Source organism: Melospiza melodia, chromosome 27 (genome assembly GCF_035770615.1).
Source record: "Melospiza melodia melodia isolate bMelMel2 chromosome 27, bMelMel2.pri, whole genome shotgun sequence".
NCBI lineage: Eukaryota > Metazoa > Chordata > Aves > Passeriformes > Passerellidae > Melospiza > Melospiza melodia.
In genome coordinates, this window is record NC_086220.1 from 4,387,919 (window position 1) to 4,412,365 (window position 24,447).

At 55.0% G+C, this 24,447-nt stretch overlaps 1 protein-coding gene across 1 annotated transcript in view; it reads right to left on the minus strand.

Moving 5' to 3' along the window:
• Window positions 1-789: 789 nt before the first annotated feature.
• SDC3 (syndecan 3) overlaps window positions 790-24,447 on the minus strand; it is a 58,475-nt gene continuing 34,817 nt past the window's right edge. Inside the window, exons 3-6 of the mRNA XM_063177708.1 lie at window positions 12,425-12,542; window positions 10,998-11,635; window positions 9,173-9,443; window positions 790-8,307 (exon numbers count right to left, since the gene is read on the minus strand). Of these exons, the coding sequence (XP_063033778.1) occupies window positions 8,141-8,307; window positions 9,173-9,443; window positions 10,998-11,635; window positions 12,425-12,542 (1,194 nt within the window). The 3' untranslated portion in view covers window positions 790-8,140. The remainder of the gene's footprint in view (window positions 8,308-9,172; window positions 9,444-10,997; window positions 11,636-12,424; window positions 12,543-24,447) is intronic.

A 24,447-nucleotide genomic window follows, 5' to 3' on the forward strand; every position in this document is an offset into this window, starting at 1 on the left:
ACCCAAGAGGATTTCTGGGGTGGGATGCAAGGATCACCCAGCAGCTCCTGCTGCCAGCTGAGTTTGGATCAGACCTGGAGAGATCCCCAGGCTGTGAGAGAAGGGGGGTGTCCCCTACCTCTGTCATGAGGCTTTCCCAAAAATTCCAGGAATCACAGAATCGTGGAATGGTTTGGGTTGGAAGGAACCTTAAACCCCACCCAGTGCCACCCCTGCCACGGCAGGGACACCTGCCACTGTGCCAGGTGCTGCCAGCCCCAATGCCCAGCCTGGCCTTGGGCACTGCCAGGGCTCCAGGGGCAGCCACAGCTGCTCTGGCAATTCCAGCCCAGCCCCTGCCCACCCTGCCAGGGAACAATTCCCAATTGCCAAGATCCCATCCAGCCCTGCCCTCTGGCACTGGCAGCCATTCCCTGCCTCCTGTCCCTCCATCCTTGTCCCCAGTCCCTCTGCAGCTCTCCTGGAGCCCCTTCAGGCCCTGCAGGGGCTCTGAGCTCTGCCTGGAGCCTTCTCCTCTCCAGGGGAACATTCCCAGGCTGTACTGGGATCATCAAGGGCTCTGGTGGGAGTATCCAGGGCTGTGCTGGGACGGCCCAGAGCTGTACTGGGATCGTCCAGCACTACATTGGGATCATCCATGGCTGTGCTGGAATGTTCCAGGTTCCTCAGCATCGCTGCAGTTGCCATGGAAACCATTCATTAACCCCACCCTGATGGGCCCAGGACCAGGCAGAACCTTCTCCCTCCGCTCCCGGAGCAGCACCAAGAACTCAGGCCAAGCCCTGGGCAGACAATGTTTAAATGACTTTATTTTTTATCTTTTCCTCATTTTATAAATGGGCACAGCACAGAAATAATTAAAAAAAATAGACAGTACCATTACAGTGCTAGATCCATTGGCAAAGATTATTTTTAGAGTCTTTTTTTTTTTTTTGTCATTATTTTTAAAGTTTTGGCCATTGAGTAAGAACAAAAACAATTAACAAACATTTTCTTTTCCTTTCCTTTTCGAAACAGACACTATGAAGCCATTTCAGTACTAAACTCTAGGAGAGTTATGTACATACAAAAAAAAGTTCTGTTTAAGATATGTCTCCTATTAAAAATATTTACATGCATTTTTTTTCCCTCCCGGATTCATTGAAAGCTCCAACATTTGTAGTTTTCCAGATCGTTGTTTTGTTCTCCTATGGGGATTGGAAATCAGCTCCAAAAAAAAAGTTGGAATTACTTCAATCTTCTGGAAAGGGAGATTTTTTAAAATTTTATTTTTGGGATGTTTATCAACGGAATTTTTTTGTCTTTTTTTTTTACAATTATTTTATTTTTAATTTATACAAGAAGGTTGGATGTTTATTTACAGGAGGAGCAGTGGGTGATGGTTTATCCTGGAGATGTGGTGGTGAGAGAGACGGGGGGGAATTTAAAAAGTTTTTCTATCAAACTGCAATGGATTCCTGTTTTTCGGAAATCTGGTTTGATTGTCAGCTGGGCTGGGGTGACTTCAGCCAGGGGGGACCCTGAACGGAGGCAATTCCTGCAGGAAAAACCCCTGGAGCCCTGGAGGTCTTGGGAGAAGTGCTGGAGTGTGAAAAATCAGGGGATTTTTACCCAAAAATCAAAAGAATGGGGGAAATAAACACAGAAATAAAAGTTGGGATCTGCAGACCCTCTGGGGCTCCTCTAAGAGAAGGGGGAGGCTCCGGAGCCTGCGGGGATTTGGATCCACCCCGGGATCCCAGCCCGGATCTGCTCCGGCCCTGCAGAGGCAAAAGGCTCCGGATCCCACCTGGGAGATCCCAACCCACCGAGACCAGGACTGGGATCGGGATCAGGATCGGGATTGGGATTGGGATTGGGATTGGGATTGGGATTGGGACTGGGATTGGGATTGGGATCGGGATTGGGATCGGGATTGGGATCGGGATTGGGATTGGGACTGGGATCGGGATCGGGATTGGGATTGGGATCGGGACTGGGATCGGGATTGGGATCGAGATTGGGATCGGAATTGGGATCGGGACTGGGATTGGGGTCGGGATTGGGATCGGGACTGGGATTGGGATTGGGATTGGGACTGGGATCGGGACTGGGATTGGGATTGGGATTGGGATTGGGATTGGGATCGGGACTGGGATTGGGATTGGGATCGGGATCGGAATTGGGATCGGGACTGGGATCGGGATCGGGATTGGGATTGGGATCGGGACTGGGATTGGGATTGGGATTGGGATTGGGATTGGGATCGGAATCGGGGCTGGGATTGGGATTGGGATTGCGACTGGGATTGGGACTGGGATCGGAATTGGGACTGGGATTAGGATTGGGATCGGAATTGGGATCGGGATTGGGATCAGGATTGGGATCGGGATTGGGATCGGGATTAGGATTGGGACTGGGATTGGGATTGCGACTGGGATTGGGACTGGGATCGGGATCAGGACTGGGTTCAGGATTGGGATCGGGATCGTGACTGGGATGTGAAGGGGAGGGAGGGGAGGGAGGAGCAGCAGGAAGTGGAGAGGTGGAATCCCACATCCCTTGGGACAGGGAATCCTGCATCCCTTGGGAGTGGGGCCAAGTCTGAATCCCACATCTCTTGGGACAAGGAATGAGGCTGAATCCCACATCCTTTGGGACAGAGAATCCTGCATCCTTTGGGACAGGGAATGATGGGAATCCCACACCCTTTAGGACAGGGAATCCCGCATCCCTTGGAAATGGGGCCAGGGCTAAATCCTGAATCCCTTGGGACAGGGAAATAGCGGGAATCCCGAATCCTTTAGGACAGGAGTCGAGGCTGAATCCCACATTCCTTGGGAGAGGAAATCCCACATCCCTTGGGAGCAGGGCCAAGGCTGAGTCCCAAAATCCTTGAGACAGGAAATCCCACATCCCTTGGGCAGGGACTCCTGCATCCCTTGGGACAGGGAATGAGGCTGAATCCCACATTCCTTGGGACAGGGGCCAAGGGCTACAGAGCCCAGCATGTGGTGCTGGAGGACAAATCCTCCTCCTTTTCCTCTTTTTCATCTTCCCTTTCCTCTTTTTCCTCCTTATTTTCCTCTTTTTCCTCCTCCTTTTCCCGCTCAGGAGCAGAGCCCCCTGGCCCCATGCCCATCTATACATCTCAACATATACATTAATTACATACACACATTATATACACACACAGACAGCCCAGCCCCACTCCTGGGATCCCAAGGAGCTCATTCCCACCAAACTTGTCTGGATTGAAAGCTCAGAGTTACTTCAGACCCTGGCAGAAAACCTTGGAGCATGGAAAAGATCATGACAAGGGGGGTTATGGGAGGAAAAGGGAATTAAAAAATCCATTCCAGTTCTTGGCTGGTGGGTTTGTTCCTGTGGAAGGATCTGAGCTGGGGATTCACAGCACAGGGAGCTCGAAATGCTGGAGCTGGAGATGAGCAAAGGAACTCCCAGACAGGGATTTTTGGGGAATTGGGGATGGAGAGGGGGAATTTGAGGCAAACCAGCCCATCCTGGCAGTCACCCGGCCTGAGCCATCCCCGTCCCATCCCCTTCCCTGCAGCCGGGTCCCCCAGCATGGCTCGTTATGGAAAGGTCCAAAATCAGAGAGGTTTTGGAGCTAAGGGACAGCTCCATCCCAACACAGGCGCCTGGTGCTTTTATGGAAAGATCCAAGATCAGAGAGATTTTTGGAGTAAAGGGACAACTCCCACCCTGCAAAACCCAACCAGAGCCGGGTCCTGCTGCTGCTGGGCCCCTTCCATGTCCTGCCCTTCCCAAACTCCCCATTCCAGCCCTGGTTTGGGCTCTGTCCTCTTCCCTTCCCTTTGGATAATGGCCTAGGAGTTCCTGGCTGTTCTGCTGGATTTTCTCCATTATTTCCTGCTGCAGTTCCAGCAGGGAGAGCCCCAAGGCTGGCACAGCTGGCAGAGCAGCCCACACCACCCTGCAACTCCAGACACTCCTAAAATGATCCAGCTGGAACAGTCAAGGTTCTCCCTGAGGCTCCAGCACATCGCACACACGCAGGAATGGGCGGAAAAGAAATGGAAAAGCCATGGAAAATCCCTCAGGGAGCACAGCTGCAAGGACCAGCACATCTGGGCACTGCTCCAGCTGCTCCTGGCTGGGATCAGGGTGAGGGATGGGAATTTGGGCAGAGGGGATGGTGCCAGACTCAGCTTTGGGAAAGGAAGATGCTGGAGATGCTTCTGCTCCCACTGAAGTTAATTTTCCCAAAAATTGGCTCTGGGGGAAGCTGGAAGCTCCTGTGTGAAACCACCTCTCCTCTTCCCCATCCCTGTTCCCAGCAGGAATCCCTGGAAAGCCCTGGAGCAGGAGGGAGCAGCTGCCTCCACCTGCACCAGGCACCGACCCTCAGGTTGGGTTTTTATCCATCCCTGTGGCTCTGCTCATGGAGAAATGGCTTTATCCAGGATTTTTGAGGGAGATGGACTTCCCCAAAAAGTCCTGCCCATACTCAGCTCCATCCCAGCTCCTTGGAGGGAGGCACAGGGTCACATCCTCCAGAACAAGACTTTTTTTGTTCCCTTCAAACATCGACTCCAACAGCCCCCATGGAGCTGAGGTGACACAAGAGGCTGTGACATCACTACACAACCACAAAATTTGGTTCCAAAACAAAAAAAAACTCTCCTGGAGCTCACATCCCTCTCCTGGTGGAGAGCAAAAGTGTGGGAGCAGGAGATAATGAATTATTTCATCACTTCTGATTAGCAGTTTAGTAGCCTTCACCTTTTTTTATTGTGTTTATCTCATATTTTAATTACTGCAGAAGCCCTGCCCAGGCTCCTCTCACCCTCCCACCTCCGGCTTCCCTCACTCTCGAAGCTGTGATGGATTTAAGTGCCGGGATTACAACATAACACCAGCTGAGAGGGACGAGGTTAAGCTTGAGTGAGTAAAAAAATTGTATTATGGAACTTCAGACTATTAAATAGGAGGGAAAAATGGAATGAAGAAGATTAAGGAGGCAGCTCTGAAAAGCAGCATTAAAAAGATTAAGCTGGGAGGGATTTTTTTTTTTTTTTTTTAAGCAAGCTCCAAAGATTAAATCCAGGTTTCCCAAAAGATGGGGATTTTGGGTGACCTTGATGACCTTGACATGTGCCACTCCCCTTTGTGTGATCCCAACAGGGAAAAATCCTCCAAATCATCAAATCCAGGAGTCCAAACTCCCCCTGGAGCAACACAAAGCTGCTCTGGGTTGGCACCAGGCTCCTTCCAAGTGTGCTCCCTCCTTTGGAGCATCCTCATCCTTCATCCTCATCCTTATCCTCATCCTCATCCTCCCTCTGGGATGGACATGGAAATGGTCACTCCCAGCACCACCCCAAACATCCAGCAGGGCCTTCTCCAAGCTCCAAGAAACCAAACCATGAGGATTTTGAGGCTGACAGCTCAAAAATGAGGATTTGCAGCTGACCCACACGTGGGTCTCTGTTCCCTATCCTGAAGTAAAGCCAGGTTGTCATTTCGGGTTATATCCCAGGGAAAAGCAGCCCAGAGCTCCCAACTTCCCAGCTCCAAATCCCACCCAAGCATCCTAGTGCGCTGAGAAATTCCAGGGATTTCGTTTCCTTCCACACCTGTGTTACTGTGGGTGTACAGGAGTGGAGATATGTATTTATATATATTCAAAATATTCTTCTGGCCTCAAATCCCTTCCACAACGAAGCTCTTCTGTCCAAGGCCATGAAACCCTAAATCCCCCAATCCCCTCAGGGGCCAAAGTGTCCCTGGCTCTGTTAATTCACAAAGCAATGATTTTCCCCCAGATTTTCCCATTTAAATTGTTCCAAGAGCAAATCAAAAGTTTCCATGGGACCCCATCAAGATCATGACCATTGTGACAGCAAAACCCCACAAACAGGGCTCCAGCTAATTAAGAGCCACCTCATTGAAGCAGCTTAATTGAAATATCTTAATTAATTAATCTGTACCCTGGGCAGCCTCGCAGGGGACACCTGGGTTTGCCAGGGTTGGGTTCTCTCCATCCCTGTGGGATTTAAACACCAGTGAAGGAAAACCATCAATCCTGGGGATGCAAAAAACAAAGGGAAACCATCAATCCTGGGTGTTTCCATCGATTTGGGGATCTTTGCAATGATCCAACCAGCCCTGGGGCTCAGCTGTGGTTCTGCCTCCCCTTCCTCACCTCGGTGGGACCCTGAGGGGACAGGGATGGTCCCTGCTTGGATTTCCTCCCTTAGGCTGCATCCCCTGCCCTGCAGAGCTCTGTTATCCCCTCTGGAAGAGCCAGGCACAGGATTCAGCTTCTCCAGCCCCAGCTCCTCCCCAAGGAATGTCCAGCAAAGCCGAGCTTTAGTGGTCACAGTGAAAACCCAGCCCAAGACAAGTCCCTTCCTGGCCAAACCCCTCAGCCAGATGCGGATCCAAGAGATTCCAGGGGTGGTTGGATGGCAGCAGCCTGGAATGCCCCAGTGCAGCTCTACAAGCTCTCCAGAATGTTGATCCAAGGGATAATTCCCAGCGTTTGTATTTATTTCCTTTTTTCCCCACTCCAGGAGCAAATCCCAGGTATTCCAGCCCCTTGTGCTTTTCCCAAGGTTCCAGGAGCGTTGGACAGTCACGTTCTCTCTTCCAGCAGAAGGAGATTCCTGCAGAGCAGCCAACCCCATTCCAAAGGAAAACCAAAAAATAAAGACGAGACAGAGGGAAGGAAATCTCCTTCCTTTATGGACGGAAAAATAAGGGCAATAAATCCAAAGCAAACCCCCTGCGCCCCAGGGCTGGCAGGAGGGGTCTGAATCCCAGAGTTCGTGGTGGTGGTGGTGGTGTTGGGAAAAGTCCATTTGAGCTCCAGGCACCGTGGGCAGCCCATCCCGTGCTCTCCAGGGCACTCCCGGGCACGGCTGCCCTGGCATCGGCTCCTTGGCATCGGCTCCATGTCCCGTCCCTCCCGCCAGCAGAAAGGCCAGCGGTGCTCGGTGTCACCTCAGGGTGCTCGGTGTGACCACGGTGCTGCTCAGGGTGACCTTGGCACTGCTCAGTGCCACCACGGTGCTGCTCAGTGCCACCTCAGGGTGCTCACTGTGACCCAGGCAGTGCTTGGTGTCACCTCAGGGTGCTTGCTGTGACCTTGGCACTGCTCGGTGTGACCCGGGTGCGCTCAGTGTCACCTCAGTGCTGCTTGGTGTGACCATGGCACTGTTTGGTGTGACAATGGCAGTGCTTGGTGTCACCTCAGTGCTGCTTGGTGTGACCATGGCGCCCTCGGTATGACCATGGCAGTGCTTGGTGTCACCTTGGTGCTGCTTGGTGTGATGGCAGCACTGACTGCTTGATGTGACTGGGCACGCTCGGTGTGACCATGGCACTGCTCAGTGTCACCTCAGCACTGCTCAGTGTAACTGTGGTACTGCTCAGTGTCACCTTGGCGCTGCTTGATGTGACTTGGGCACTGCTTGATGTGACTTGGGCATACTCCGCGTGACCGCAGCGCTGCTCGGTGTCACCTCAGCAGTGCTCGGTGTCACCTTGGGGTGCTCAGTGTCACCTCAGCGCTGCTCAGTGTGTCCGTGGCACTGCTTGGTGTCACCTTGGCACTGCTTGACGTGACCTGGACGCACTCCGTGTGACCGCAGCGCTGCTCGGTGTCACCTCAGCAGTGCTCAGCGTCATCTTGGGGTGCTCAGTGTGATGGCAGCACTGCTTGAAGTGACATGGGCACTGCTTGGTGTCACCTTGGCACTGCTTGACGTGACCTGGACGCACTCCGTGTGACCGCAGCGCTGCTCGGTGTCACCTCAGCAGTGCTCAGCGTCATCTTGGGGTGCTCAGTGTGATGGCAGCGCTGCTTGACGTGACATGGGCACTGCTTGATGTGACTTGGGCACACTCCACGTGACCACAGCGGTGCTTGGTGTCACCTTGGCAGCGCTCGGTGCGACCGCAGCGCTGCTCCGGGCACCCCGTGCCCCCCATGCCAAGGACGCGTTTCCTCCTTCAGCCGCTGTGGGTTTTGCTTTTAAAAATTCACAGTCTGATCCCAAAAAAAGAGAGAGAGGAGGGAGAGGAGAGAGAGACTGGATGGAGGAGAGGAGGAGGAGGGTTTGGAGCGGGGAGGGAGGGAGGGAGGAAGCGTGAGGCACTCCGGGCTCTCCGTCTACGCGTAGAACTCCTCCTGCTTGTCGGGCTTCTGGTAGGTGACGTTGGCCTGCTTGGGCTCCTCCAGGGTGTAGCTGCCCTCGTCCTTCTTCTTCATGCGGTAGATGAGCAGCATCACCAGGAAGGCGGCGAAAAGGGCGCCCACCACGCCACCCACGATCACCGCTGCAACAACGCACAGGGACACGGCTGTCAGTGCCACCCCCTCCATCCATCAGTGCCACCCACCGCTGTCAGTGCCACCCCCTCCATCCATCAGTGCCACCCACCGCTGTCAGTGCCACCCCCTCCATCCATCAGTGCCACCCACCGCTGTCAGTGCCAACCACAGCTATCAGTGCCACCCACCGCTGTCAGTGCCACCTACGGCTATCAGTGCCACCCACCGCTGTCAGTGCCACCCACGTCTATCAGTGCCACCCACCGCTGTCAGTGCCACCCATGGCTGTCAGTGCCACCACCTCCATCCATCAGTGCCACCCACGGCTGTCAATGCCACCCAGGGTTGTCAGTGCCACCCATGGCTCTCAGTGCCACCCACAGCTGTCAGTGCCACCCACGGCTATCAGTGCCACCCACAGCTGTCAGTGCCACCCATCACTCTCAGTGCCACCCATGGCCATCAGTGCAACCTGTGGCCGTCAGTGCCACCCACAGCCATCAGTGCCACCCACCACTGTCAGTGCCACCTGCAGCCATCAGTGCCACCCACAGCCATCAGTGCCACCCACCACTGTCAGTGCCACCCACAGATATCAGCGCCACCCACAGCCATCAGTGCCACCCACCACTGTCAGTGCCACCTGCAGCCATCAGTGCCACCCACAGCCATCAGGGCCACCCACAGCTGTCAGTGCAACTCCCTCATCCATCAGTGCCACCCCTCTGCCCACCAGTCCACCTCTCTGACCATCAGTGCCAACCCCCTGCCTCTCAGGGTCATCCCCAGCCATCAGTGACCCCTCCCGGCCATCAATGCCACCCCTCTGGTCCTCGGTGTCACCTCCAAACCCCTGGTCCCATATCTCACCTATCAACACCTCTTTCCTCTCCAGGATGTTTTTCTGGGGCAGCTGAGCAGCCGAGTTGCCCGAGTCTATCGTGTTGTCCAACAGCCCCGTCTCCACGTTCCTGCCAGGCCCCGGCCCTGCTGGTGGTGTCACCACAGCCACCACCTCATTCCCGAGGTCGGGACGAGTCGTCTCCTCCTCCTCCCGGATCTCGAAGTCCCCGCTGGGGCCGCTGCTGGCCGGCGCCTCCGGCTCCTTGTCGGGGGCTGTTGTCACCTCCCCTGGCTCCATCTGGGAGAGAGGACAAGATGGAGCAGGGGACAAGGACTGAAGGGTGTCCACAAGGAGGACATCACCAGATTGAGGACAGCATGGGGGACATGGGGATGACATTGGTGTGTCCCTTCCCTGTGTCACTGAAGTTATACCGCAGCAACAACACAACCCCACGTTGTGGTCACCAAAGGACTGAGGCCACCATGGCTGAGCCAGGCCATTCTCTGTCCAGATCCCAGGATCTGTTCCCTGTAGTTTCTCCTAAAGAGATCCCATTCCAGACCCTGCACCCTTACAGGGAAGGATTTCTCCCCAGTATCCCACCCCAGACCCTGCGCTGGGGTCTCTCCCCACAGCGCAGGTTGGACGTCACTGCTGGAAGGTGACTCACTCCTAACAGGAGGTGACACAACCTCCTTGCCACACCAGCACGGCCAGAGGAAGGATTGGATGCTGCTGGATGAGCTTCACGGGTCCCTTCCCCCTTCCTGCTGCACAGGGCAGGAGCAGGAGGATGGGCCCCTGTCACCCAGGCCACAGAGCTGTGCTGTCACCCAGGTCACAGGGCTGTCACCCAGGTCACAGGGCTGTCACCCAGCCCAGCTCCCTCCCGTCCCTTCCCAATTCCCTTGGCAAGGAGGGGGTCCCGGCCTCAAGGGTTACCTGGGAATATGATCCATGCCACCCCCTCCATGCCACCCCCGATCCATTCGCTGGGATCCTCCTGCACATCCCCTCGGGACCAAATCCCCGGACCTTTGCCATGTCCCTCGGTGTCCGCAGAGCATCCCTGAGCCAAACCTCTCCCGGACCCCTCCCTGCTGGGGCGAGCGGCTCCGTCCCGCCTGCCTCGGTCACAGAGCAGGGTTCGGGATGGGCCAGGATTCGGGATGGGCCGGGAGCTGTCTCGGGCGGGGGTGGGAGCCCTCTCCATGTCCCGCTGCCCCGGGGCCAGCGCACGGCTCAGCGCTTCCCACGAGCGAGCGGCCGCGTTTGTGACAGGGATTAATTGAAGGTCAGCGGGAGCCCCGAGCGCTCCGAGCACGCATTTGCAGGCGGAAAAGAGAGAGTAGTTTAGACAAATCACTCCACCTTTCAGTCAAAGCGGCTGCAAAGGGCCCCTGAGGGGCTCTGAATGCGAGATGGAGCTGAAATTCCTGCTCAGGACACCCGATGGGCTGGAAATGCACCATCAAGCGGTAATTGAGGAGAGTTTGGGACTCCCGGCGAGGGGCGGGAGCTGGGACATGACACCGAACCCCGAGGACAGTCGCTGTGTCCCCTGGGATGTGGCACCGCTGCCCTCCTGCCTGGGGAAGCCGCTCTGAAGGAGGCAGTGCGGGGTCACCGGGGTGGGTGGCACATCCTGGGTGCCCCAGGAGCCTGAATCTCTGCCCAGACTGAGCTCCCCCTTCACATCCTTCCAACTCTGGAAGAGCCCAGCCTGCGTTCACCTCCCTCAGAGCAAGTGCCAAGGATGGACGGGCACCAAAGGCCTCCCATGGCCACCACTTGGCTTCCAGGGAGCCCAGGAGCCCCGAGCAGGTGAGAAGGGCTCTGGCCTCCTACCTGGGGGGCCTCAGTGGGCGGCAGCGTGGTGGCCGTGGGCGGCAAGGCCGTGCTTTTCTCGGGGAGCTCTGCAGTCCTCGAGGGGCTGGGCTTTGGCAGGGCCCTGGGCCTGGCCGTGCTGGTGGGGACAGGGCGTGACGTGGCCACCTCTGTCGGCGTGCTGGTCTCGGGGACAGGCGTGGTGGGGGTCTCCAGGGTGGTGGGGGTCCGTGTGGTGGCCGCCTTGGTGGCCAAGGGGGGCAGGAACCTCCGGATGGTGGTGGGCTTGGCCGTGGCCACGGTGGTGCTGCTTGTGGTCGTGGTGGCCTCCGTGGTGGTGGTGGTGGCTGTGGTGGTGGTGGTGGCCATGGTGGTCGTGGTGGTGGTGGCCGTGGTGGTTGGGGGCTCGCTGGCCATGGTGCTGGTGGCAGTTGTGGTTTTCCAGCTGGGCACCACCGGTGCTTCTGTGGTCCTGGGGATGAGGAGGGCGCTGGTGGCCTGCCCGGGGGTGGTGTCCTGGGCTGTGGGGGACGGCTCCAGGGGCGTTGCCATGGGCTGGGCAGCGGTGACGGGCAGCACGGCCGCCGTGGTGGGCAGCGTCACCAGCGTATCCGTGGTCAGGCTCACGGCCGTGTCCAGCCCCGGCTCTGGCTCGAAATCTGAAACGGGGACAAGAGGGAGGAGTGAAGCTGCTGCTGATGCATTTCCCTGGCATCACCCCCAAAATCCGACAGCATGGATGGTTCCGGGCTTGGCAGAAACCAAAGGCTGTGCCCATGTGGTGGCCAAAGCCTCTTTTGGGATCTGAGAGGGGTCAGTCCTGCCCAGTAGGGCCAGGGGCCAAACTGGGACATGGAGGCACTGGAGTCCAACTTTTGGAACAGCTCACATTGCTTTTGTCTTAGAAGACAACTCCAGTGATGGATAAAGGGCAATTCCCTCCCTCACACCCCCTCTCCAGCCTTCCAACCTCACAGTCAGCCAGACACCCTTCTCCAGAGCTTCCCAACCCCACAGCTGGCCAAGGACCTTCCCAGGAAATCCCCAAACCCCACAGCCAGCCAAGGACCTTCCCAGGAACTCCCCAAACCCCACAGCCGGCCAAGGACCCTCACCAGGAACTCCCCAAACCCCACAGCTGGCCAAGGACCTTCCCAGGAACTCCCCAAACCCCACAGCCGGCCAAGGACCCTCACCAGGAACTCCTCATACTCACAGCTAGACAAGGGCCTTTCTCAGAAACTCCCCAACCCCACAGCTGGCCAAGGACCTCCCCATGAACTCCCCAATTCCACAGCTGGCCAAGGACCCTCACCAGGAGTTCCTCATTCCCCCAGCCAGTTCCTTCCCAGGAACTCCCCAACCATGCAGGGACCAAGCTGGCCAAGAACCCTTCCCAGGAACGCCAGGAACCACCCAACCACCCAGGGACCATTCCCAGTACTCACACCCCGAGCCAGAGCCGGAGTAGATGTCATCCAGCTCATCCTCCCCAAAGGGGTCGTCGTCCCCGGAGCCCTCCAGGTCCACGGGCCGCTCGAAGTTCTCATTGCGCCAGCGCTGAGCCTGTGACCAAAGGGACTCGTGAGCGGCTCCAGCCCCACCCAGCGACACCCCAGCCACCCCTCATGGGACAAAGCATGGGGAAAGCCAGAACAAGGCAGCAGCAGCACAAACAGCCTCCAGCTGAACCACCCAGAATCGCAGCATTTTCCCCCAAAACAACTCAGAGTGAGCTCACACCAACTCCAGCATTTCCCATGGACAAAAACTCCTTTTTTTGGGGAAAACCCAGCAGTTCCTTTTGGAAGCTGTAAGAAAAATGCTTGGCTTGGTTCTCCATCTGGCTGCTGTTCAGGCTCGATGATTTCCCTGTGAGTCCTGGCTCCGGTGTGACAGCAACACCTCATCAGCTGCCACAGCTTGGGAAGCCTCCAGAGGAAACAACACCAGACTTCAAATATTCCCCTGCCTCCCAGAGCTGCAAAAACACGGGGAGCCCTCGCGAGCAGCGCTCTTAAACATCTTGTTTTGCAGATCAAAGTGTCTCCTGTCGGCGTTGCAAGGAAACGCTTTGACACCTCATTACAAGGCAAACAAGGCGGCTTTGATCTGCGAGATCGCATCGGATGTTTCAAGATGTAACGAGCCAGGTTCGAGCTTCAGTTTCAAATCAAGGCCTTGAAGGGTCTCTGTCTCTCCCGGAGCATTTTACCTCCCGAAAACAGCTCGGGGTTTCTTTGTTTTCACTGCAGCTCGGAGCTTGAACAGTCAGGCAGAGAAATTTGGGACCTGACTCATGTTTTGTCCCCACATCCCTTCTCGCACCAGGAGGGAGAATCCAGCAGCTCGGGAAGGGCAGGGGGAGTTGAGCTTTTAAGTGTCTGAGCTGTGTCTGGCTGGATCTGTTCCAGCTGTCCCCGGCAGCCACTGGATGCATCCTGCTGGTCCCCAACACCCCACAAACCTCTGGGAATATTCGGCCTTTGCCCCCCAGCTGTGCCATCCTGGATGCCAACAGCCCCTCACCAGCAGCTCACTGGAATTTGTGATCCAGCAGAACAAACCCTCAGGGATCTGGGAATTGCACAGCCCAAAAATATGAGACAGGTCACCAGAACTGATGGGAAAGCAAGGAAAAGTGCCAACGATTGAGGGGTGCAGGAAGAAATATTGGGAATCACTGTCATTTGCCTTTTGATGGTTTTACACCAAAAGTATCAAGGCTGCCCAAGAAATGAGGAGAGTCTGGCACTCACCAGCCCATCCCCGCTCCCGAGGGTGGGATTCTCCCTACGTGACCTGCAAAGCCTCTCCCTGATGGGAGCCACATGGCCCCGCTCCCTTTGTTCCTCCTGAAATTGGAACCAGATGAGGCCGTTCCAGACTCCTGGCTCTGGGCTTGGAGCAGGAAATGGGGACGGAAATCCCAGCTTGGCTCAGCAGCTCCCATCTGTCCAACAGCCATCCATCCATCCATCCATCCATCCATCCATCCATCCATCCATCCATCATCCATCCATCCATCCATCCATCCATCCATCCATCCATCCATCATCCATCCATCCATCCATCCATCCATCCATCCATCCATCATTCCATCATCCATCCATCCATCCATCCATCCATCATCCATCCATCCATCCATCCATCCATCCATCCATCATCCATCCATCCATCCATCCATCCATCCATCCATCCATCCATCATCCATCCATCCATCCATCCATCCATCCATCCCCCATCCATCCATCCATCCATCCACCATCCATCCATCCATCCATCCATCCATCCATCCATCATCCATCCATCCATCCATTATCCATCCATCCATCCATCCATCCATCCATCCATCCATCCATTCATCATCCATCCATCCATCCATCCATCCATCCATCCATCCATCCATCCATCCATCCATCCATCCATCATTCCATCCATCCTTCCATCCATCCATCCATCCATCCATCCATCCATCCATCCATCCATCCATCATCCATCCATTCCCCATCCATCCATCCATCCATCCATCCATCATCCATCCATCCATCCATCCATCCATCCATCCATCCATCCATCCATCCATCATTCCATCCATCCTTCCATCCATCCATCCATCCATCCATCCATCCATCCATCCATCCATCATCCATCCATCCATCCATCCATCCATCCATCCATCCATCATCCATCCATCCATCCATCCATCCATCCATCCATCCATCCATCCATCCATCCATCATCCATCCATCCATCCATCCATCCATCCATCCATCCATCCATCATCCATCCATCCATCCATCATCCATCCATCCATCCATCCATCCATCCATCCATCCATCCATCCATCATTCCATCATCCATCCATCCATCCATCCATCCATCCATCCATCATCCATCCATCCATCCATCCATCCATCCATCCATCCATCCATCCATCCATCCATCATCCATCCATCCATCCATCCATCCATCCATCCACCTTACCCTAAACCTGAACAAGCCCCATCCAGGACAGCACAAACCCCACAGCAGCCCCACAGGCAGGACCAGACCTGGGGCGCCCCACCTGCTGCACAGCCCCAGCCAAGCTCCACAAAGGCCTGAAGACTTGGGAACAATCTCCAGGTGTTCCTGGGGCACAGGGGGACATTTGGGACACTGGGATGTTGTTCCTGAAGAAGCCCCCTCCCCACTCCATTCCCAAGGTGCTGACGTAACCCCCTCCCAGCTGCAGCCCTGACGGTTTGAGGTCAGGCCCGTGCCATAAATCTTGGGAGCAGTCGGAGTTTATTTGGATTTAGTGCTGCTGGGATCGTTAATGCTCTGCATGCCCCGGGCTGTGCCTGTATCCCCCTCCCCAGGAACGAGGGGCTGCTCCTGGGGCTGCTCCCCTGGGAATGAGGGGCTGCTCCCCCAGGAACGAGGGGCTGCTCCCCTTGAGAACAAGGGGCTGCTTCTGAGGCTACTCCCCCTGGAATGAGGGGCTGCTCCCCCGGGAATGAGGGACTGATCCCCCCAGAAATGAGGGGCTGCTCCTGAGACTGCTCCCCTGGGAAGAGGGGCTGCTCCCCCAGGAGCAAGGGGCTGCTTCTGAGGCTACTCCCCTGGGAATGAGGGGCTGCTCCCCCTGTCTGACCAGGATAAAAGGGAGGGAAGGCAGAGTTTGCCAGCCCAGGAAACCACAAATCACTCAGGACAGCAGCTCCCACCTCCCGACCTGGGGCTGCCTCCCCATCCATCACAGCTCCCCCTCCCCATCCATCTCAGCCCCATTCCCAATCCATCACAGGCCCCATTCCCAGTCCATCACAGCCTCCATTCCCAATCCACCCCCCTCCCCATTCCCAATCCATCCCAGCCCCCATTCCCAGTCCACTCCAGCCCCTAAGCCAAGCCTCAGCTGCCTGGATTTGTCCTGAAAGAGAAACTTCCTCCAGACTTTATCCCTGCCCCAGGGGGCTCCATGGGGTCAGACCACGGCTGGAGGGACCCTTGGATGTGCCAGATCCATCCTGCAGCCCCTGATCCCCTGGGATGGTGGCAGGGAGGGGATGGAACGGCTTCTCCAGAGAGAAAACCTTTCCCAGGGCACGGATCCCATGGGGATGTCACACCAGCCATGTCCCCAGCCGGGTCAGTCCCCCATGGTGGCTGGGACAAGGGACAGGCTCTCAGCAATCCAGGTGCCCCCAGCAACCCTCTCCAGGTGCTCAGTCCAAAACGGCCAGGCAGAGAATTCCTTGGGACAGGGAGGAAATCCCAGAGCGCTGCTGGCCCTGGCTCGGTCACCCCCTGCCCTGGTGGCACCAGGATGCCATTTATTAGCCAGCTCCAGCCGAGGGCCAGCAGCTCCCATCCCTACAATCCCAACCACCCAGCTGCCAGTTCTTGGCAGGGGTTCCTTCCCCAGCTCAGCGCTGCCTCATTAGGGAAATTAAACCCGGGATCGCGGCGGAGCTGCTGGAGGCGGCGGGATGGGGCTGCCCTGGGGGGATGCATCACTTCTGGACAAGGAGTGGGAAGGTTTCCGTGTGCCCAGGGAGGAGCTGGCTGTGCCCAGGACTGTGCTGCAGCCAGGGAACTGCTCCTGTCCCATCCCCGTGTCCCACGAGCCGTCACTGGGGGCCAGGACCCGGCTCTGGCATCCCCCCGACCCCGAACAACGGCCCCGTTCCCACTCCCCCAGGGTCCCCAAAGGTCACGGCTCTGCTGCTATGAAAACAAGCCCTGATGAAGAGCAGACTCCAGGGCAGGGCCAGAAAGTCACATTTCACTGAAAGCTCCCTCATTGTGCTGTGAATGACCCCGAATGTGCGCCAGACACAAAGGGCTCGGATCTCAGGGCTGACATGGGCACTACATCGGGCTCGGATAAGAAACACATCCCCAGCCCATCGCAGAGGATCCTTTTCCCCCTGAAAAGGGGGATGGGCAGGTGATGATTCCCACCCAGACTCTCCCTGCCCCCTTCCATGCTTGGCTGGGCTGGCAGGGAACGGCAGACAAGGGACAAGGGACAGGCTCGCAGCATTCCCGGCAGCACAAATCCCGCTCAAAGCCCCCACAGAGCCTTGGAAAGCCAGGGAGGGCTCGGAGCCCTTGGCCCGGCAGCATCTGAGCTGGGCAGGGGCTCAAGGAGGCTTCAGCCCCCCTCCGTTGGCTGTGCCACCACCCCGCATGGGCAGTGTCACCCCCTCCCTCCCTCTCCTCTCCACGCGGTGGTGACACCATTTTACAGGTGAGAAATGTAAATCCGGGCTAAAGGGTCTCACTCAGTCCCCCAGGGGCAGATCTCCAGGAGATTTTGGGGCTTAAAAAATGCAGGGCACAGAAGGGACCCTCCTGTCACCTTCAGGGTACCAAGATGGTCCTGGAGGACAGAGAGAACCTGGTTTGGAGTTTCCTAAATTCCCTGTACATCCCTTCTTCCCCAGGCAGGGAGGGTCAGGGAATTTTATTATTTAGGACATTTTCCACTCTGTGGAAGGGCTTTTGGAGAGACAGAGGATTTGGGGGCTTAAAAGAGGTGGAAACTAAGGCACAGAAGGGACCCTCCTGTCACCTTCAGGGTACCAAGATGGTCCTGCAGAACCCTCTGCAGCTCTGGCACATCCTGGAGGACGGTGAGTGCCTGGTTTGGAGTTTCCTCAATTCCCTGTACATCCCTTTTCCCCAGGCAGGGAGGGCCAGGGCATTTTATTATTTAGGGCATTTTCCACTCCATGGAAGGGCTTTTGCAGAGATATGATTTGAGAACTTAAAAGAGGTGGAAACCAAGGCACAGAAGGGACCCTCCTGTCACCTCCACGTGTGGCACCAGGATGCTCCTACAGACCCTTCTGCATCTCTGAACACATCCCTGGGAGCACCTGGTTTGGAGCTTCCCAAATTCCCTGCACATCCCTCCTTCCCTGGGCGGGCTGTTTTATTATTTAGGGCATTTCCACTCCACGGGATTTAAACTCCCTAAATGTGCCCCAAAACAGGTCCCAGAGCACGCTGCCGTGGTAAAAGCTCTCAGAGCCGAGCGTTTGGCCTCGGGGGGAGGGAAACCTGGGCAATCAATCCATCTGCAAGCACCGGGAGAGGCCGGGAACCTCCCTGGGATGCTCTCGGGCCCTGCCGCGCCGGTCGTTCGCCATCGCCACGGCAACGGTCGCCATGGCAACGCCTCCTCCATGGCGACGCATCCCGCCGGAGCCAGGGGTGGTCCTGCAGCCCGAACCGGGGATGGAGGCTCCTTCTCGGGGGGATGCAGCGAAACGGGGTCATGGGGTGGGGTAAGTGGGGGAGAGGAGGCACCTCCAGCTCCTGGGGGAGCTCTCCCGATGGGGAGAATCCTGATTTAATCCCATGGATTCTGGGGAAGGTGGGAGCAGCACCCCCCGCTCCAGGAGCTCTGGCTGGGAGGGATCTGTGGGAGGTGACAGGGACACCCCGGCCCGTGGGTGTTCCCAGCCCTCCTGGCTGCAGGCAGAACCTCAGGAGTTCTTTCCTTGAGGGAATCAGAAAGGAAATCAGAGTCTGGCTCTGGAATGTCCCTGGGGAGCTGGGAGCCAGGGTTTGGTTGTGCCCAGAGCTCTGGCTGAGGGGACAAGGCCAGGTGGCCAAGTCCTTTCCTGGCCAGATTCCCGGGCAGCATCCACAGACAGCTCCAGAGTGATGAGTCCCAGGAAAACACGGAATTTCAAGGAGCCCAGTCCAGGTCTAGCCAGGCATCCTGAGGAGCCCACCCATCCCACAGTCCCTGGGACCACAAGTGGTTGGAGATGAGGAGGTTCCTGCTGTGACAAGACCTGGAATGGAGAGCTGGTGATGGAGGGGATTTTACTCCATGATAGGAACCCCTGTGTCCATCCAGCAGCCTCTGGAATATCTGGGATGTGGGTTGGGGCCAAGGCAGGGAAAGGGGAGCAGCAGCAGGGACACCGGGAAGCAGCCAGGTCCACATCCCAATGGGGAAAGAGGCAAAAGGAAATGGAATCAGGGTGAAAGCACCTGGAGAACGGGACAGGGCTGTGCAGGTGACACAAGGATCCATTTCCCATCCCTGGACAGGGCATCCCTTGGTGCCATGTCCAGGTTCTCATCTCTACATCCCATTCCTGCCCATCCCACTTCCAAAATGAACAGCAAAACCAAAAACCCAAAATCTCTACACTTATTTGGATTCCAGCTCCAGAGAAGCTCTGGGAATCCCAAACCTGGAGAAACTCTAGGAGTCCCAAATCTGGAGAAGCTTTGGGAATCCCAGATCCAGAGAAACTGTGGGAATCCCAAATTTGGAGAAGCTCTGGTGAACCCCAAATCCAGAAACAGCTCTGGGAGCCCCAAACCTGGAGAAGTTTTGGCAATCCCAAATCCAGGGAAGCCCTGGGACTCCCAAATCCAGAGACAGCTCTGGGAAGCCAAAATATGGAGAAGCTCTGGGAATCCAAATCCAGAGAAATTGTAGGAACCCCAAACCTGGAGAAGCTTTGGGAATCCCAGATCCAGAGAAGATCCAGGAAGCCCAAATAGAAAAGAGCCCTGGGAATCCCAAATCCAGAAGAACTCTGAGAATCCCAAATCCCATTCCAGCAGCTCTGAGTGCCATGGGGACACCAGGACAGGACAAGGTGGTTGGAGAATGGCCCTGCCAGGATGGAACCAATGGATCGGCAGCACCCCAGGCTGTTCTTCCCAGGGAAATGGAAGATCCGGGGATTTTGGAAAGCTTGGAATGACACAGCCAGGGCAGGAATCCGTCAGGAGCAGGAAGATTCTTTCTCCAGGAAAACACTTCTACACTGAGAATATATCACAGGGGAAATGTTGATTCTTTGAATATTTTCTATGGGATATTTTCAATTAATCACCCCTCAAAAGTCCTTTTCTGGTGTTTTATACTGAAAACCTCAATAACTCATCCCAGCAAGCAATTTGGGGATACTATAAACAGCTGGAATAATACGAGCTCCACAAAAAGCTGGAATGAAAACATCGTTCCTGAAGTTTAAAAAACTCCACGATTCTTTCCCATTCCAAAACATCACTGAATTTCCACTCCTTGATCCAAGACTGGGAGCTAAAAATAAACCTGTTGGAAAGTTGCTCTGGGCAGGAACCTGGGAAAAGACCACCACGGGATTGGGGACCACCATGTGATTGGGGACCACCATGTGATTGGGGACCACCACGGGATTGGGGACCACCATGGGATTGGGGACCACCAGAGCTGCTCGGGATGGAGATCCCCAAGGCACAGCCCAGGAGGACAGGCTGGAATTTGAGATGCAGGGTGTTGGAAAAGGGGTGTGGGTGCTCATCCCAGGGGAGATCCACTCCCAAGATGTGACATGAGCTCAGCCAGGACCAGCCCCTTGTTTTGTGTCCCTTCATTGTTCCTCAGATTAATTGAAACCCCAATTAAGAGCTGCCCAAAGCCAAGCACATTTGGATTTAATTGGCCACTCATTTTCTGCAAGGAAAATAATCATTAATGTTGATGGAGGAGCTGCAATTATCCCGGATTTGTATGGATTCTCCACTGCCAGTGAGAGGAGCCAGGCACATCCCAAAAATGGACATGGACGCTCCTGAGTTTCATCATCCCTCAGGGAATACCAGCTCCACACATTCCTGCCCAGCTCCACCCATTCCTGCCTCTTTTCCATCCATTCCTGTCCCATTCCCACCCAATTTCATCCATTCCTGTTCCTGTTCCATCCATTCCTGCCCTATATTCCTGCCCCTCCTTCAACCCTGCTCCTGTTCTATGCATCCCTCCCCCTGTTCTATCCATTCCATTCCCCGTTCCATCCATCCTTGCCTCTTCTCCACCCATCCTTGCCCCTGTTCCATCCATTCCTGCCCCTCCGTCACCCATCCCTGCCCCTGTTCTATGCATCCCTCCCCCTGTTCCATCCATCCCTGCCTCTTCTCCATTGATCCCTGACTCTGTTCCACCAATTCGCCCCGTTTCATCCATTCCTGCCCCATTCCTGCCTCTTCTCCATCCATCCCTGCCCTTGTTCCACCCATCCCTGCTCCATTCCTGCCCCAGCTCCATCCATTCCTGCCCTTGTTCCATTCCATTCCATTCCATTCCATTCCATTCCATTCCATTCCATTCCATTCCATTCCATTCCATTCCATTCCATTCCATTCCATTCCATTCCATTCCATTCCATCCCATTCCATTCCATCCCATCCCATTCCATTCCATTCCATTCCATTCCATCCCATTCCATTCCATCCCATTCCTGCCCCAGCTCCATCCATTCCTGCCCCATTCCATCCATTCCTGCCCTTGTTCCATCCATTCCATTCCCCGTTCCATCCATCTTTGCCTCTTCTCCACCCATCCTTGCCCCTGTTCCATCCATTCCACTCCATGTTCCATCCATTCCTGCCCCTCCCTCATCCATCCCTCCCCCTGTTCCATCCATCCCTGCCCCTTCTCCATTGTTCCCTGACTCTGTTCCACCAATTCGCCCCTTTTCATCCATTCCTGCCCCATTCCTGCCTCTTCTCCATCCATCCCTGCCCTTGTTCCATCCATCCCTGCTCCATTCCTGCTCCTGTTCCATCCATTCCTGCCCTTGTTCCATTCCATTCCATTCCATTCCATTCCATTCCATTCCATTCCATTCCATTCCATTCCATTCCTGCCCCAGCTCCATCCATTCCTGCCCCATTCCATCCATTCCTGCCCTTGTTCCATCCATTCCATTCCCCGTTCCATCCATCTTTGCCTCTTCTCCACCCATCCTTGCCCCTGTTCCATCCATTCCTGCCCCTCCCTCATCCATCCCTCCCCCTGTTCCATCCATCCCTGCCTCTTCTCCATTGATCCCTGACTCTGTTCCAGCAATTCACCCCTTTTCATCCATTCCTGCCCCATTCCTGCCTCTTCTCCATCCATCCCTGCCCTTGTTCCATCCATCCCTGTTCCATTCCTGCCCCAGCTCCATCCATTCCTGCCCTTGTTCCATTCCATTCCATTCCATTCCATTCCATTCCATTCCATTCCATTCCATCCCATCCCATTCCATTCCATTCCATTCCATCCCATTCCATCCCATTCCTGCCCTTGTTCCATCCATTCCTGCCCCATTCCATCCATCTTTGCCTCTTCTCCACCCATCCTTGCCCCTGTTCCATCCATTCCACTCCATGTTCCATCCATTCCTGCCCCTCCCTCATCCATCCCTCCCCCTGTTCCATCCATCCCTGCCCCTTCTCCATTGATCCCTGACTCTGTTCCACCAATTCACCCCATTTCATCCATTCCTGCCCCATTCCTGCCTCTTCTCCATCCATCCCTGCCCTTGTTCCATCCATCCCTGCTCCATTCCTGCCCCATTCCATCCATTCCTGCCCTTGTTCCATTCCATTCCATTCCATTCCATTCCATTCCATTCCATTCCATTCCATTCCATTCCATTCCATTCCATTCCATCCCATTCCATTCCATCCCATTCCATTCCATCCCATTCCATTCCATTCCATTCCATTCCATTCCATTCCATTCCATTCCATTCCATTCCGTTCCTGCCCCTGATCCATCCATTCCTGCCTCTTCTCCACCCATCCCTGCGCCTGTTCCACCAATTCCTGCCTGTTTCTTCCATTTCTGCCCCATTCCTACCTCTTCTCCATCCATTTCTGCCCCTGTTCCATCCATTCCTGCCCCTGTTCCATTCCGTTCCATCCCATCCCATCCCATTCCATTCCAATCCCATCCCATCCCATTCCATTCCATTCCATTCCATTCCATTCCATTCCATTCCATCCCATCCCATCCCATCCCATCCCATTCCATTCCATCCCATCCCATCCCATTCCATTCCAATCCCATCCCATCCCATTCCATTCCATTCCATTCCATTCCATTCCATTCCATTCCATTCCATTCCATCCCATCCCATCCCATCCCATCCCATTCCATTCCATCCCATCCCATCCCATTCCATTCCAATCCCATCCCATCCCATTCCATTCCATTCCATTCCATTCCATTCCATCCCATCCCATCCCATTCCATTCCAATCCCATCCCATCCCATTCCATTCCATTCCATTCCATTCCATTCCATTCCATTCCATTCCATTCCATTCCATTCCATTCCATCCCATCCCATTCCATCCCATCCCGTTCCGTTCCGTTCCGTTCCATTCCATTCCATTCCTGCCCCTGATCCATCCATCCCTGCGCCTGTTCCACCAATTCCTGCCTGTTTCTTCCATTTCTGCCCCACTCCTACCTCTTCTCCATCCATTTCTGCCCCTGTTCCATTCCATTCCATTCCATTCCATTCCATTCCATTCCATTCCATTCCATTCCATTCCATTCCATTCCATTCCATTCCTTCCTTCCCGGCCCTCCCAGCCTCCATCCCAGCTGGATTTCCCCTCCTCCTCATTAGGGAATTGTTTTAATTTGCTCTGCTCCATAATCCTATTGCAGCTTAACGTGCACAACTCTCCTGGGCTTTTCTCACCTCCACCAAGGCTCATTCCAGAGCTCCCTCAGCTCCCCAGAGAGCTCCAAAGTAGGAATTTCTTTCTGTCTATCCATTTATTTCCTTCCTGGAGTGCTTGGCACAGGGATGGGCACTGCCTGTTAAACCCCAAAGCTCCAGGGTGGTTCTGGTTCCATTTAGAGATTCCCACATTCCCTGTTCACCTTCCAGCTCCTCCAGGAGCTGACAGGATCTGCTCCTGTGCTCCCTACCCAAGGAGAGGGAGTTTGAGGGAGTTTGGCCAAGAAAAAAAATCAATTTTTAATTGAATTTTTTGAAATTCAGAGCTCTGAGGGAGAGCATGTGCCCGGGGGGAAAGAAATCCCTGCATGCCTCAGTTTACCTGCCTGCAAAAAACTGCAAATAATCCAGGAACAGGGAGTGGCCCCTGTCCCATTCCAGGGGTGCTGGGGACACTTTTTAATAGGGACATCCTTGTCCCATCCACATTTCCCCGCTTTCCCTTTCCCCCAGATATTCCTGGGGTTGGATATGCACCTGCTTCCTTTTTTATGTTTATTTTCTTTACAATTTTCCCTTTATTTTTGATGTTTATTTTTACTTTTCCATCCCAGGAAAACGTAAAATTATCAATTTTCAATTTTAGACTCCAGAACCTTTTGGTACTTCCCATCGAGGAGACTGAGAAAAAAAATCTCATTCCCAGCCCTCCTGCGTGGGAAGAAAACCTCAGTAATTTGCACCTCAAAACCAGAAACAAAAACACCCCAAAATTCCAGAACTTTTCAGCCACACCTGACAAACTCCATGGGAAATTTTGCACACTCAGAAAAATAAAAGAAAAAAAATATTTTCCCATAAAAAGGAACCTGAGGAGGATGAGCTGTGGGGAAGCACTTGCTGGGGAGCAGCCTCCTGTCTCCTAATTAATCCCAAAATCATCCCTGAGAGGATTTTGGTGACCTGAATAAATTATTCCCATTTTCAGCACATTTTCATTCA